This window comes from Gnatocerus cornutus, chromosome 9 (assembly GCF_029298725.1).
Source record: "Gnatocerus cornutus isolate USDA-ARS CGAHR chromosome 9, icGnaCorn1.1, whole genome shotgun sequence".
In the NCBI taxonomy this organism is placed as follows: Eukaryota; Metazoa; Arthropoda; class Insecta; order Coleoptera; family Tenebrionidae; genus Gnatocerus; species Gnatocerus cornutus.
The window spans coordinates 13,521,243-13,537,755 of record NC_142241.1 but is presented as its reverse complement, the minus strand read 5'-3'; the positions used below and the strand labels follow the sequence as shown (position 1 = coordinate 13,537,755).

At 35.4% G+C, this 16,513-nt stretch overlaps 1 protein-coding gene across 1 annotated transcript in view; it reads right to left on the bottom strand.

Annotated features, from left to right (window-relative positions):
• ed (hemicentin protein echinoid) overlaps nucleotides 1-16,156 on the bottom strand; it is a 66,063-nt gene extending 49,907 nt beyond the window's left edge. Inside the window, exon 1 of the mRNA XM_088044778.1 lies at nucleotides 15,880-16,156. Within this exon, the coding sequence (XP_087900904.1) occupies nucleotides 15,880-15,922 (43 nt within the window). The 5' untranslated portion in view covers nucleotides 15,923-16,156. The remainder of the gene's footprint in view (nucleotides 1-15,879) is intronic.
• Between the last annotated feature and the right edge of the window lie 357 nt (nucleotides 16,157-16,513).

The window sequence follows — 16,513 nt, the reverse complement described above, 5'->3', positions numbered from 1 at the left end:
TTGGATTAAATTCGGTGGATAGTTTAGGACGCGGAACATACTCAAGAAGTAGTTATTTGTGTACCAAGGCCAAAAAGTGTTTTTTTTTTGCCGAACCTTTATTTAATAGCCGAGGCGATAGCAAACAATTTGTATGAATTAGATCGGATGTGCTTTTGATGTTGTTGCAGCAGCACTGCTAGACATGTTCATTTGTAATAATTCAACACGCCTTTGTTGCACTTTGATTTGATTTTATCCAAAAAATTATAAAATCGTCGGTATCTTGATGCAATTTAAAAAAATAACGATAGATGGCGCCACCCTAGCGCGGGCGAAAATGAAAGCGGCCAGAAAACAGTCAGTTTTGAAAATGCATCAAAATGCAGAGCTCCATTTAAAATCTTCTATTTTCAATATTAATAATTCAATTTTAAAACAATTAATGCCGTTTTGAAGCCGAAAATAAAAACCGTTTCTCCGATTTTTTTCAAAATTTTCCTAAAACTGGATTTCGTGTCACAAATTTTTAAAATTCAGGTGTTGAAAAATATCAACCTGCAAGGTTCCATTTAACTTTTTTTTATTTTCAAGCTAGTGATTCAACTGTAACATACTTTGAAGCCAACTAACTATAAAGGCTATTTCTGTGTTTTATCAAAATTTTCCAAAAAGTGGATTTCGAGACACAAATTTTTAAAATTCAAGTTTTGAAAAAGCATCAAAATACAAGGCCGCATTTTGTTTCTTTTTTTTCCAATGCCAATGATAACATTTTTATATACTTAGTTTGTCGATTTGATTTTACCCAAAAAATGATAAAATGTCGGTATTTTGATGTAATTAAAAAAATTAACGATAGATGGCGCCACCCTAGCATGAACAAAAATGAAAGCGTCCCGAAAACGGTCATTTTTCGTCCGCATTTGAGACCTGAAAATTCAGTAAAAAGTAAATTTCGGACGCTTTTCAGTCCGGGAAGGAAACTCGCGGAAAATGCGATTTTCGAGTGCCGGAGTGATAACGAGCCTATTACGCTCGAGCACATCTTGTTAAAACCGTGTGTTAGAATGCGGTGACGTGACTGACAGCACTAACAGCTTGTTTGACAAATGCTGTTGACCAAAGGCAGCAGTGTCGGCGATAAATTTCGAAAACTCCGAGTTTTAATAACTAGCAGCGCGATTTCGTATTATTACGCATGGCGAAGCAATAAATCGTGCTGCTGCTGAAGCAGATAGTTTAAATGAGTCAAAGAGTTTAGTCATAGTCACCGATGGCGAGTACATTCGGCGGAACAAAATGCAAACAAACATGACGGATGGAATTCCATTTCCAGTTAGTTTTTTTTGAGACAATCTCTTAGAAATCGAGGATCTATAATTGAAGGAACGTACTCGCGCTGACACAAATTCGCATCTCGTTTTTAATAGAAAATGTTGATAAGTTCTGTGCATCATCTGGAAATTTCTATCAAAAAATGAATCTTATAATGAAATCTCGAGCACCTTTCGTGTGAAAATAGAGTGACTAGTGAGAATTGTTATTGACGTATCTAAATTCAAAATCTGCCCCTGCCGTTTGCATACTAAAATTGTCGGCGGCAATTATTATTAACGTCGTTTTTAGTGCATATAGAAACTCATTAAAAATGTGTGGCGTTAATGCGCCCCGATCCGGCCCTGTATTTAATGCACATAGATTAATAGCGTGGCTTTTATATTATTAACTTTGACAGTGGCGTGTCAGGTCTCCTTTATGCACTAATCTTCGTCGGTTTTTAAGAAGCTATTGTGTTTCACATAGCGTCATCGCTATTATTTATCCATCGTAATAAGGGATGACGTGGAGTAAAAGTGTTTGATAAAAAATTCACTCCTGCATGAATCCGTGTCAGCAGCGTCTTTCACGAAAGTCGTTTGATTTACTTCGGCCATCTTGAGGCTAAATAACGGTGAAATTGATCTTAAATCGGTCACATATTCTCGCAGACGTTAATAACAGTAAATTGACGCAGAGCGAAAAAAGCCATTTTTGTGATGGCCTGAATAAGGGTTTAATAGAGAAACAAATTTCCGCAGGCTATTTGTCCAGCTATATGTAATTACGGGCGGAATTGTCGGACGGCAGATTTTAGCACGATACTGAAAGTGTCGTTACGAAGCCATTTACATACTTTTCTGAACTATGCTCTTAATTAGGATAACAATTAGTTGTGGCTTCGATTGCAGGTAAATTACCGACATTACGATGTCGTTTCGTGCTTTATTATTATCACATTTCACGGCGGGATTTTCATGCAATTGCGAGGAATTTCAAGGGATGGAACTGATTTTATGAATAAAATCCGTGTTACGTCAATGTTGGCCACGTCACCGGCCTGATTCATCTCCACTGGACGGAAAGGGAAAATGTGTCAGCCGGGTCAGACCTTCCTCGTCAGCAGGAATGGTCCGAATCCGAGCGAAAATTTCTAAATTTCTGGTCTGATCTAAAATGTTGGTATTTTTAAGGATTTTTAAAAGGGCTCCGCCTCGGTTTGTACACTATTTTATTCACTCATGTCATGAGTATCCAAAGTTTTCTATTCTCCTGATCCGATTTTTCTTTTATAACTGCCATTTTACAGCTAAAAATCAAAGATATCACTCATTTGTCGTAAAACCGGTTTCACGGTTTTTTAAAATTCATGTTTTTGAAAATGTATAAAAAATGCGGAGCTCCTTTTCGTTTGGTGTCATTTTAAAGCCAACAGAGAAGGACTTTTCTAGGAGTTTTTTCATAATTTTCCTTACACAGGATTTCGAGTAATAAATTTTTAAAATTCGGGTTTAAAAAAACATAAAAAATGCAGGTACACATTTCGTTTCTTCTTATTTTCAATTCTAATGATTCAATTTTAATATACTAATTAGATTTCAAGTAATAAATTTTTAAAACTTATCTTACTAAAAATGTATCAAAAATGCAGAGCTCAATTTATTTTTTTTATTTACAATAATACTGATTCCATTTTAAAATAATTAGTGCCGTTGTAATACCAATGCTGAAGGCTATTTCTCCTACTTTATTCAAAATTTTCCTAGGACTAGATTTCGATATGCAAATTTTTAAAATTCAGCTTTTGAAGAAGTATCAAAATGCTTCATTTAGTTTCTTTCTATTTTCAATGCGAGTAATTTAATTTTATTATAATTAGTACCGTTTTGAGGCCACCAGTAAAGGTCATTACTCCAATTTTTTTCGAAATTTTCTGAAAGCCAGATTTCGAGTCATACATTTTTGAAAATTAGGTTACTAAAAGTGTATCAAATTTCTTTTTTTTATTATTTTCAATATTAATGATTTGATTTCAAAATAATTGGTGCCGTTTTGAAGTCAACAGGAAAGCTATTTCTCCGATTTTTTCCAAATTTTTCCCAAAACTGGATTTCTACGAAAGTTTCGCTAATCTGAATAAAAAGGGAAATTTCCATTTTGTCCCTCTAAAATCGGATTTAAAACGTCGATTTTAATGAGGAATGGTCACAGGCCTTCGAGACGTCCTCGTTAGCAGCAATACTCGGAATCCTCCTAAAGCATCACATTGATCGACAGCTTTAAAGCTCTGTTCGTTGCATACCAACAGAAGCAGACCATCTAAATAGTAGCTGCTCTCCTGTAATTAGTTATAGTGCAGTTTGAATATTTACCAAGTGGCATACATAAATAATCAGTATCATACACTGTCAACCAGTATACCCCAGAGCTCCCGATGCAAATTTAACCAGTACACAAAGATATCTATAATTGACATCGGATCGTTAAAAATTTCAAGATGGCGCTCGTTGTCAAAAATGGAGATTATTTCAATTAACGTGGGGTTAGTTGTACCATCACACGTTAAATTTGAATGCTTAAAAAATAACGTTTCCAATTTCAAGAGTAATCCACGGAATTATTTCCCTTAATTGACGTCACTCGTCCAATTTATTTCGCCCGCTGAAAAGGATTGTTTATGTTTTTTCTGGTAGATGAAATTCATTTCATTTCTTCACTCGGTCACATCAGAATCGGGTTTAAAATTCTGCTTGCATTTTCCCCCTCGACAAATAAAACAAAATCAAAGAAAACTTTTAAAGATCTTTGGGTTCAGATTGGAACTAACATCATCAAAGGCGCGGTTTTTTATCACTGTTAAAAAAACCACACAAAGATTTCATCGAAGCGAGACAAAGAAAAACAAATTCCTGACTGCCGAGCTGATTTAAACTTTACATTCTCTATTAGTTCACGGGAAACTTATAATGAAAATATCTTTTATTGTGCGATAAAAAAACTTTTTTCATTTTCGGGTGAATGAGTAGTGACGAACTAATCTCGCGCAATAAAATCGCGCTCTCTAATCTGGCAAAGAAACTCCTCGTCGCCGCTACTTTACCATTTATGAAGAAATTATTATTCAAATTGTGTTTGCAAACTATCATTGTTTCCATAAGGTCCAATCAACCCCAAAACTGTTGTCGACGTTAATAAAACATCCACCTCGAAGGGGAGATGTATTGAAAACGTCGCTCCTGCACCTGCTGCCCACTTTTCTTAAAAAATGAATGCGTGTCTTTGCAGATAAACCAAGCGTCCTCTGCGTGTTCCCGTGCTAATAATTGCGGAGGTTCGATTGGGAAGGGCTTTGATTTGGGTGAACCCTAAGCGTATTAATTCGGCCACTAAGACACTGTTTATGTTCATGTCAAACGCACGAAGCGCATTAAAACACACCTTCATCATTTACATGTAAATACGAGTTAATTAGTAAATTAATCCACAATTGAGGGCGGGGGAATAATTCCATGTTGACGTTTTTCCACACTGTGGGTTCCATGCTCCCACGCGTTGGACCAGGAAACGGACCATAACAACTCAATGGGACTGAATCGGGTGATTTACGCGGCTTTTAGTCGTATTTAAGAGACCCATAACTTCGGGAGGTGCTTGACTGGGTTTTACACCCAACTTTAGTGTTTTGATTAACAGACGCAGGTGCATAGGTGCTAAGCAACATTGTGCAAGCAATCACTTCCTACAGCATCGTTAAGAGCGACGAACTATACTTTACGACTAAAGTTGTAAAATTTGCGATATGATTAATCAATCTCGAGTGGGTTCCTCTATCTAAGATCCTAAAAATGTCGCTGGAGACTTGCGACTTGCAAGTTTCAACAATAGTCATGAAATTCCATATGGAAATTTCGACTTCTTGCCGCCGGTTAGCGAGACCGCTACGTGACCCAAGAGTGGGACAGACTTTGGCCTCGTTTTCATCCAGCATCCGGCCATCGCCATGTTGATTCTCACCTATGTTCTCGTTTCAAACCGCACCTCAAAGCTAACAGGACAATTACGACTCTTGCACTGATTATTTCAACTCTTTCGGTGGATTTCCCTGGAGTAATCGAAACGTAAACACGTCGAAATTAACTTCGATGGAGGATATTCATATGCCATAAGGTATTGTTGAAAATGGCAAGCAAATGGATTATTGTAGTCACGTCTGCGTTCCGGTTTGAACTCGGATGAATACATACCTATCTATCTGTGCGAATATCATGGGCTTGAGAAATGACGTGATTTGAGATGAGCGAGCTTCGAGCATATGAAAATTTACACTTGTTGGGGAAGGATCAAAGTTTCCGGACCGTTTAGGGCTAAGGGTGGGTGCATACAGGCGGATACACACGTTTGGTGGACGGACAAACTTGCTTTGTTTGCGGTGGGACAAGGGATTTCCAGAGGGCCCAGATCGGGTGTCTCAATTTTTTTTATCATTATTTTTGAAAATTTTTATAAAAATTAAATTGTAACTGAAATTTATAAGTCTAAATATCGCCATTTAGAAGCTTAAAACCAAAGACGTCACTCCAATTTTTTTCAAAATTTTCCGAAGGCCTAATTTCGAGTTACAAATTTTTACTATATTTTTCTGAAAATTCCATTCCGTATTTTATATTTTCAATATTCATAATCCAACTTTAAAATAATTAGTGCCGTTTTAAAGTCAACACTAAAAAATTTTTCAAAATTTTCTCAAGACCAAGTTTTGAGTTACCAAAAATTTCTAACATTTTACATTCGGCCCTGTAATTCTTGCAGTTTTAATGCTACCGTAATGAAGTTTGGGAAACTTGCTACTTTTGAGTGTCTGATTCACTGTTTTAAATCTCAAAATTTTAGAGCAACAGGAACAAATTCTAGAAATTTTCATTTATAGAATCGACCAAAATTTCCAATATTTTCAATTCGGCCCTGTAATTCTTGCAGTTTTAATGCTACCGTAATGAAATTTGGGAAACTTGCTACTTTTGATTGTCTGATTCACTGTTTTAAATCTCAAAATTTTAGAGCGACAGGGACGAATTCTAAAAATTTTCATTTTCATTTGTTTATAGATTGGACCAAAAATTTCGATTATTTTGCAATCGGCCCTATGATTTTAGTAGTTTTCATGGCAGAGAGATGAAATTTGGGAAACTTGCTATTCATGAGTTAGGAATTAACTGTTCTGAATCTCAAAGTTTGAGAGCGACGAACACAAATTTTGGATTTTTTTTTAATTTTTCAAAATATTATTTTGAGTTTCAAACTATTGAAATTAATTTGTCTGAAAATTCTTTAGACTTTGAAAAATAAAAATGTGCGCCGAATGTAATAAACCCAAAAGGGCGCAACTGTGTGAAAATCGCATTTGTTTTTCTTCCAGATTTAATCAAAGTTAGTAATTTCGTTCAATGGGCATTATCCTTTCTATGCAGCGCTCTGTTATCAGAAAGTGTGCTAATATTCGCGACTCTTTAATTCCCCGGAATCCCTCGTGATTTGGGCCATTTTTATCGTTGTTTTTTCTCTTTGAATCCTCCTCGGTTCTAAGAGGATTTGCTCCATTAATCGAGCAAAAAATTCTGTTTATTTTATTTGAGTTTGTCTTATTGTTTTTGAATCTCAATAGCATCTTGAATACATTTCCATGGCTCCCGTTTAATTTAAATGTTTAAAACTCGTTTTGTGTGGGTTTTTAATTTAGATTCTTTGTGAATTTACGGTTTATACAAGAGAAGAAGAAATAAAAGCGGGCACATACGGCAATTAATTTCTCGTATTGCGAATTTCGTTGCGTTTTAATTAAAATATGTGGAAATTGGGTGAACGATAAATCGTGGCGATCGGGATATTGATTTCCCGCCAACGTCTCATATTGAAAGAGCCAAATGAAGAATGATATTTATAATTCGGAACGACGATAATTTGCTTATGAAACGGAGAGTGTAGAGTTCGCATGTTAAGATGATTAAAAACGTACAATTTATCAAAAGCTAGAGCTTTTAGCTTATGTATAATGAATACAAATGAGAATATGGCGACGCAGAATTGTGCAATACAAAGCCGGTTACAACAATAAAATTCACAGAGCGACAAAGTATGGGAAACGCCCTGAAAGCGATTTTTTCTTTCAATGTTTAATAATTCCATCGCCAACACCTTTGGCCCTTTGTTCTCCGCTTCGCATCACAACAAGAGAGTCCGTAAATCACCGCAGACTTAACTTTGAACTTGAAAATAATTGACGGCTAGCAAGAGCCATTGTTGGGCTTCCGGGGGCCCCAATTTACCATCGAAACAAAGGCATTGATTTACGCGCTCATCTCTCAATTGTTAATTACTAAAAATTATGCAAAATGGACGCGACGCGCCCGGAATTTGATACACCCGGAATTATTATAATTTTACATATTGTATGCATCTGCGGTCGAGCGAAATTCGCAACAGAAAATTCGTTCACCGGCGAAAATCACGACCGGAAACTACGTTCGACTTCATCAGCGCTTATCAACGAAATTGATGATAAGAAAGGTGAGTTTGCTGCGAAACAATACATGTTTTCACGGCAAACTAACAATGCGATGACAAATGGCATGGGCTTCCATTATTGGATGAAAACCGACATTTATATATAATTAATTAAAAATTATTTGCTATATTGCCGTTGAATAATTACAGTAATGCGTTTATTTACTATCAATTTGCCTACAGAGTTTTCAAATTAATCACAAAAACGTCTAAATATACATAAATCAGATCAGGACTAGGAGATTTTTGGAAAATAAGTTCACTTTTGATTTTTTTGCTTTTGCGGCACTACTTGTAAACTTATGACATTTTGGATTGCATCATTGGAAAGGTAATTAAATAAGCTTCCCAACGACATATAAAAGTCGCCGGAAGAGTTAGTTGTTGCCAAGATATTTGAGAAAAACGAACCATTTTTAATAGTTATCAAGCTTAAAATCTATGGAATGAGTGTAATTTCTAGTAAATTCATCTAGATAAACTCCTAAACAAAAAGTATAAAATTAACTATAGGATTACATAAAATACATTTTTTTAAAAAAATGATGGATGCCGAAACGTGTCTGTTCCAAATAAAAAATTCTAATTTTTGTTCTAAAGTGTCAAATTTATCAAAAGTGTCTATTTTCTAATAGATTACGTCTGTCTACATACAGATACGAAAATTTATTGAAATATCTGGAGAATTAAATTTAATACAAATTTTTGAAGATGTTCGAAAACGGTGAACCCTGAAATTTGTTCATTCCGAACAAAAAAATTCTAATTTTGGCTAAAAAGCTTCAAATCTATGGAATGAATCTATTTTCTAATAGATTTCATCTAGATACATTGTTAAACAAAAAAGCGTTAAAATAGCTCCAGGATTAAATAAAATACATTTTTTTAAAAATGACCAAAAATGGTGGTAGCGGCATGTGTCATCTCCACGTAAAAAAAATCAAATTTTTGTTCTAAAGTTTCAAATTTATCAAAAGTATCGATTTTCTAATAGATTACATCTGGGTACATACAGATACGAAAAATTATTGAAATATCTAGAGGATTAAATTTAATGCGAATTTTTGAAAACGATGATGCCACTGTTTTTCAATGTTTTTAGTTTTGTAACTTCTAAACGATAAGAGATTGCAATGCATTTGTCAGCACGTCAAAAAGGCAAGATTTCAGTCTTTCCAATGATGCATTATAATGGAAATTCGATGTAATAATTCTTGAGTTACATGGAAAATTGCGTATAAAAATCACTAAAAATTAGGTATTTTTTTGGGGTATGAGAGCAATTTTCAAAAATATCAAGAGAAGTACTAATCCTAGCGATGAGTTTTATAGGTCCTTGGAAAGCTTATAAAATTGCCTTTCCAAAACACCATCGAACAATCCCATAACTTTGCAAGTTTTCATGAAAAAGTGAAAAAAATAAGTTTTTCTCCAGTAGAAGAATACCTCTGAATCCGGACCTGGTGGTCGTAAAAAACCCGTTTTTCTGCACCTGACCCGTTGAATGACAATCACACTTTTCCGATCTTCTGGGAAAATGATTTTCACTAACCTTTACCCCGGTGATTAGCAACTTTGATAAGCGAAATTCTTTTACGCATATGCAGAACAGCGCTTATCGCACTCTTATCGCAGGAAGTGTGTTAACATCGTAGCGAATGAATCAAAGAAGAGATTTTCGATGGATTAAGATAAACTTGTTGGTTTTTTAGTTCGTGATCGACGCTCAAAGTTTTCCCGAAAGTTGCCCCTCTAATTTCCGCCCCTCGGAACAAATTACAATGAAATTCTTCCTATGCATCCTGCATCAAAGGTTATCGCTATTTCAGTGGGGAAACCGCTTGGCACAGGAGCAGAATTCACCCTCCAATTTATCAATGCTTATAACGTACGATTAGATGCAAGGGCCTTCAGCATAGACAAATTCTTCAGACAGCCGCGGGCGCGCGCTCCACAAACATTTATAAATACGAGACAAAGCTCTGTTTTTTTCATTTCTATTAGCAACGGCTGCAGTGCACATGTGATTCCGTCACAAAAGCAAATTGACAACGGAACGTCTTTGATCACACGAAAGAAATGTGCGAAATGTGTGAGGAAAATTACAGATGCGATACCAAATGATGTCGAAACAAGATAGGTGCGCTAAAAAGGCACTTCCGAAAAAGATGTTAGAGGAAGTTATTTTTTCATATTATCTGTATCTTCCAATCGATTTAGCAGGAGCGCCGCGGCGCTACGTCGCAACACAAACACACGCCCGGCATTTCCATCTCGACGGCGGCGTCGTTGTCCAAAATATAAACATCAGCGAAAGTTATTATCCAGATCTCGAGTGGTTTGATTAATCGAAAAAAGTGTATTGACATTTCGCGATTAATTTGAATTCGGTGCGGCTAAACGAGCCATTATCGGCCGCCAACAATTAATTATGACAATGACAAACACCCGAAACATCCCCGCAGGATTAATAAAACGCCGCAAAACACGCGTGACTACATAAAAAATTTTATTAATGAGAGCACTTGGCGTAATTTTAAAGACGCCATTTATTTCTGGGATTTTCAAAACGGACTCCAATTTTCAAACAGTGCTACCACTACATGTAATGTAATGCTTTAAAACTCTTAGAGCGACAGAAACGAATTCTAGAAATTTTCATATATAGAATCGACAAAATTTCCATATTTTCAATTCGGCCTTGCATTTTTAGTACTTTTTATGTCACGGCAATGAAATTTGAAGAACTTGCTACTTTGGAATCGCTAATGTACTGTCTTAAATCTCACAATTTTAAAGTAACCAGGACAAATTTTAATAATTTTTGTTGATAGAACGGACGAAAATTTTTAAATATTTTCCATTCGGCCCTTTAATTTTAGTAGTTTTAATGTCAGCGAAATGAAATTTGGGAAAATTGGTAATTTTAAGTAGTGAATTTACTATTCCGAACCTGAAAATTTTAGAGCGACAGGGACAAATTTTAGAAATTTTCGTCCGTTCTATCAACAAAAATTATTAAAATTTGTCCTGGTTACTTTAAAATTGTGAGATTTAAGACAGTACATTAGCGATTCATTAGCGAATGGGCCAAAAATTTACAATATTTTTAATTCGGCCCTGTAATTTTGGTACTTTTTATGTCTTAGCAATGAAATTTGGGAAACGATCTACTTTTGGGTCATTAATTTAGTGTTGCAAATTTCAACATTTTAGAGCGACAGGGACGAATTCTAGAAATTTTTATGTGTGGAATCGACCAAAATTTTCAATATTTTTAATTCGGCCTTCAAATTTCGGCAGTTTTAATGCCAGCATAATAAAATTTGGGAAACTTGCTACTTTTGAGTGTCTAATTCTCTGTTTTAAATCTCAACATTTTAGAGCGACAGGAATGAATTCTAGATTTTTTTTTATAGAACGGACTAAAAATTTCCAATATATTTTGCATTCGACCCTTTAATTTTAGTAGTTTTAATGTCAGCGTAAGTTTAAGTTTAAGTGGGTAATTTACTGTTCCAAATTTCAAAATTTTAGAGCAGCAAAGACAAATTTTAAAAATTGTTATTTATACAATGGACTAAAAATACAATTTTAAATTCGGCCCTGTTTTTTTGGTATTTTTTATATCACAGCAATGAAATTTGGGGAACTTACTACTCTTGAATTTGCTAGTCACTGTTCTCAAAAATTTAGAGTGACAAGGACGAATTTTAAAAAGTTTCATTGATATAATAGACTAAAGATTTTGAGTATTTTCCATTCGGCCCTATAATTTTAGTAGTTTTAACACCAGCGTAATCAAATTTTAGAAGCTTGCTATTTTTGAGTCCCCAATTTACTGTTCTAAATCTTAAAATTTTAGAGCGACAGGGACAAATTTTTTAATTTTTTAATTTTTCATGTAGAGAATGGACTACAATTTCCAATATTTTGCGTTCGGCCCTGTAATTCTGGTAGTTTTCATGCCAGAGGGATGAAATTTAGGGAACTTGCTACTTTTGAATGGCTAATTCTCTGTTCTAAATCTTGAAATTTTAAAGTGTCAGAGACGAGTTTTAAAAATAAAAAAAATTTATTAATGAGAGCACTTGGCGTAATTTTAAAGACGCCATTTATTTCTGGGATTATTTTGAAAACGTACTCCAAACAGTGCTACCACTACATGTAATTGCTTCCACTTCAAAAGCTCAATTACTGTCGAAAATAAACAGATGCGAACTTTTCGCTCCTGTATCGGAAACTAGGTTGAAATTCGCCGCTGCGATTTTACGTAAATTCATTTCGAATTTTAACGAAGCCCCGAATTAGTTTGGGTAATGCCCAAGGGACACCTTTTAACGTACCCCGGAATTACCTCTCGCGTCAAATAAATAAATTCAATTGACCGAACCACGGGGGTTGATATAATTCTGTTTGGCAAAAATGACACGAATTAACCCAAGTATTTCCAAGTTACGAGACGCACAAACGTTATTTTTACCGGGGATTAGCCCCAAAGCCGATTACATTGTCAACGTGGGATAAAAACAGGAAACAATCATAATTAAAAAATGTAAATGATTGAAACTCGCCCCTGATAAACTTTTATTAAAAACGAACAACGAAGGGACCAACATTGGCCCTTGGGGTGCACGTAATTAATAATGTACGAGACCGTTGTTACTGAAGGGATCAAACCAGAACGCGATTGTTAACTATCACGACAATGTTAAATAAAGAAATATTCAGTTTTCAGCGTCAATTATTGATATGGTTTCGGGCTAGCATTTTGGAGCGGAAGTCTGAAAAGTCGCTGAATATTTAATAAATGGCGACGGGTCAAAAATATTCCAATTGTAATTAAAATATCAATGATTCAACCGTGGTAATTATCAGTTTTCGGTGTATCGGAGATAACCAACGGATTTTTATTACAATTCGAGCTCTGATGGTCAAAATATACGCACAACAAATCAATTCAAAGACACTGGGGATATTGATTGGGGTAGAAATAAACGAGCTGTATTGACCATATTTTGTCGCTTCGTAATTAGACATTCGACCTTAAAGGACGATTTGGTAACTCTCAGAAATGTTAAAGAAATGTTACGTATTCATTTAATCAATTAGTTTAAGGGAAAACAATGGAAGCGGTGTTGCACCACCGACAAATAATTAGTTTTTTGACAAAAAAAGAGTTACATTATCAGTAGTCACTTGATGTGATAAGGCTCATTATTTATTTAGTTGTGGATTTTCGTTCAACAAAGACGTGCTGCTGTTTGAACTCGAACTTTCGATTTCGAGTGCCAAAATTTTTAGTGCGCGAGATAGTTAAAATCGTCTTTGAAACTAAGTGAGTGAGTGGTGCCTGGTGCCTCGAGGGGGATGCAGTGGTAGAAGCGCGACGATACGGCTTAGGAATCAGGACTAAAGGGTAAGTTAACTGCTACTTCGAAAATGTGGTCAAATTTCTAATAAAAATTTTTTTATTGCAGTAGGTCCGTGTACGAAGACGATGGCGACGTTGGATCCAACAAGGTAGGATTTTTTTCCTTCTGGTGGTGGGATTTGATCGACGATGGACCTCGCGATGGGATGTTTTCTCTTTCAGATGGTAGTGTTAATGCTAACTGAATTATTAAATTTTTTTAACATTTTATTACTCTTCGTAAATTCAATTTAGTTTTTTCTTCCCCCGATTTCATTAGATGATTGAATCAATCAAAATATTTTTATAATGGGGAGTCTACCGTATTTACCCTAACCGTTTGGACTTTCTATTAATAAGAATCAAAGTCTTAAGTGCCCAATTTCTTTAAACTCCTGTAGAATAGTAAGAATCTGGAGCAACATTTCAAGTCTATGCCAGTGTGCAAATTAATTTTTATTAGAAAATTCTGCAGCAAAAACGTGTCAGTTATTACACATTGTAGTCCCAACCAGGAATTTTAAATTTCGTGGGTTAGAACTCTTAAAATGGAAGACACGGATTTTTTTAGTAAACTTAGTTTCTTTTAAGGTGCAGTTTTGAAATTTTATATACTAGAGAATAAAGTAAAAAGCAGCAACTCCTAGAAATTTCAGTCTTCTAGCTCTTAAAATAAAAGTAGAGGTCATTAGATAACTCTTTCTCGAAAATTTTCTAATTTTCTATGGTGCAGAAATGGAAGCGTGTTTCTTTTAAAGCATAATTTTGACATATTGTACACTTGGGGAGTAAGTGAAAAGTAGTAACTCCTAGAAATTACAAACTTCTATTCTAACTCTTTAAACAAAAGAAATACAGGCCAGAAAGTAAAACTAGTTCAAAAATGTTCCAATTTTGAATGGCGAAAAATTGGAGGCGCGTAAAATCTGTTCCTTTTAATGTACGATTTTGAAAATTTACACACTTGAGAACTGGGTAATAAGCAGTAACTCCTAGAAATTACAGAGTTGTAACTCTCAAAACAAAAAAAGTAACGACCACAAAGTAACGGATGCTCTGAAAATTTCTGATTTTGAGGTGCGCAGAAATAAAGATGTAAAATCTGTTCCTTTTTATGAACAATTTTCAAATTTTAAACACTTGACATATGAGTAAAAAGTAGTTGTACCTAAAAATTACAGACGTCTAACTCTCAAAACAAAAAAGATACATGCTAAAAAATGGCAGTTGTCCGAAATTGTTCTAATTTTGTATGACGCAGAAATGAAAGTGTAAAATCTGTTCCTTTTAACGTACAATTTTCAAATTTTAGACACTTAAAAAGTACATAAAAAGTAGTAACTTCTAAAAATTACAGTCTTGTAACTGTCAAAACAAAATAGGTACAGACGATAAAGTAATAGTTACTCGAAATTTTTCTAATTTTCTTTGAAGCAGAAATAAAAGCGTAAAAAATCTGTTCCTTTTAAAGTACAATTTTGAAATTTTAGACACTTGGGAAGTAGATAAATAGTAGTAATTCCTAAAAATTACAGTCTTGGAACTCTCAAAACAAAAGTTGTACAGGTAAAAAAGTGCCACTTGCTCGAAATTCTTTTAATTTTAGATGGCACAAAAATTAAAGAGTATAAAATCAGGTCCCTTTAAAGTACAAATTTGAAATTTTACACACTCAAAAAGTAGGTACAAAGTAGTAATTCCTAAAAATTACAGTAGTGCAACTCTTAAAGCAAAAGAAGTACAGCCAAAAACGTAACACACGCTCAAAAATTTTCCAATTTTGTATGACGCAGAAATGAAAGCATGTAGAATCTGTTCCTTTCAAAGTACAATTTGGAAATTTTAGACACTTAAGAAGTAGCTAAAAAGTAGCAACTTCTAAAAATTACAGTCTGGTAGCTCTCAAAACAAAAGAAGCACAAGCCATAAAGTAACACTTTGTCTAAACTTTTCTAATTTTGTTTGGCGCAGAAATGAAGGCGTGTCAAATCTGTCCCTCTTAAAGTACAATTTTGAAATCTAGTTAAAAAGAAGTAACTCCCAAATCAAATGACGCACAACCTATAAACTGACACTGCTCGAAAAATATGTAATTTTGCGCGTTTCAGTGAGTTTTCAGTTGTTCTGTTCGAAGAAGTTTTTGACGGTTGAAAATAAGAATCCAAAAATAGTTATCAAGTCCTAATTAACCCGACCATTTGTCATAAAAACCGCAGTAATGCTCCTTCTCTGACCATAAAACTTTTCGTCGTTAAAGTTTAATACAGCAATAAATGAAAACGATATTTCGATAATATTTCTATTCCCCATTAGCGTTCTCGTGACTTGTCAATAGAACTAGACGAGCAACCGTCAGTTTGAATTGTACATGGAACAGCAGGGGACCAAATGTGGGTTCTTGCGTTGACCCCGGAGTCATAAATAAACAAATTTGTGGTAATCCTTTGTCTCTTGATCTTCCCAAATTAAAACACTCAATTCGGAGTAAAATTATGCAAACAAAACAGTACGTTAACAGCATGTATGCGGCGTATTTTCCGCCGCAGCTGCGGCCGCCTCCCCCATCTGGTCCCTTGTTGCGTCCTTTTCCATCACAGGATACTTACGCACTGCCACCGCGAAAATCAGGACCGTCCTCGTAACTCCCATGTTAAAAGTTCGTTGAGCAAAGTAGCCAAGAAAAAATCCACAAACCGCGCACTCTAACCCCTCATTCCGAGGGTCGCAAACAATTCCGCCCACAACACTTAATCCATCCTAGTCGGCACTGTGCACCACACAAATCACTGTCTAAAAAAGCTCAAACTTTCCGAACATTCGAAAAAAAAAGCGCTGATTCAGAACACTAGCACGAGCACCTTCTTGCGCGGAGTTGTGCGGAGGAATGAGCCCGCCAACGGATTTGAAGTTGCGACCGTTGGTAGCGCTGCGTGCGCGTACGAAGAAGAAAGACAGCCGCTCCGGAGCCCGGAGCCCAACAAGGATGGATAAACAGTCAACAACTGTCCCCTCGAAAAAGGCACGAAGATAGAGATGGAGACAGTACCAATGGGTTTTGTGGCCTCTGCAGTTTCTTTGTTTTCGCGGTCAAGTTTACAAAAGGAGCGATTATCCTGGCGGCGATGCGAAAAGTGCACGAGAACCCTTTTACACTAACAGAGTTTGAATTTGAGGAAGGTGTGGAAAAAAAAACTAAATCGTTGGAGGTAATGACTTTGGAACTGGAATGTAAACTAGATC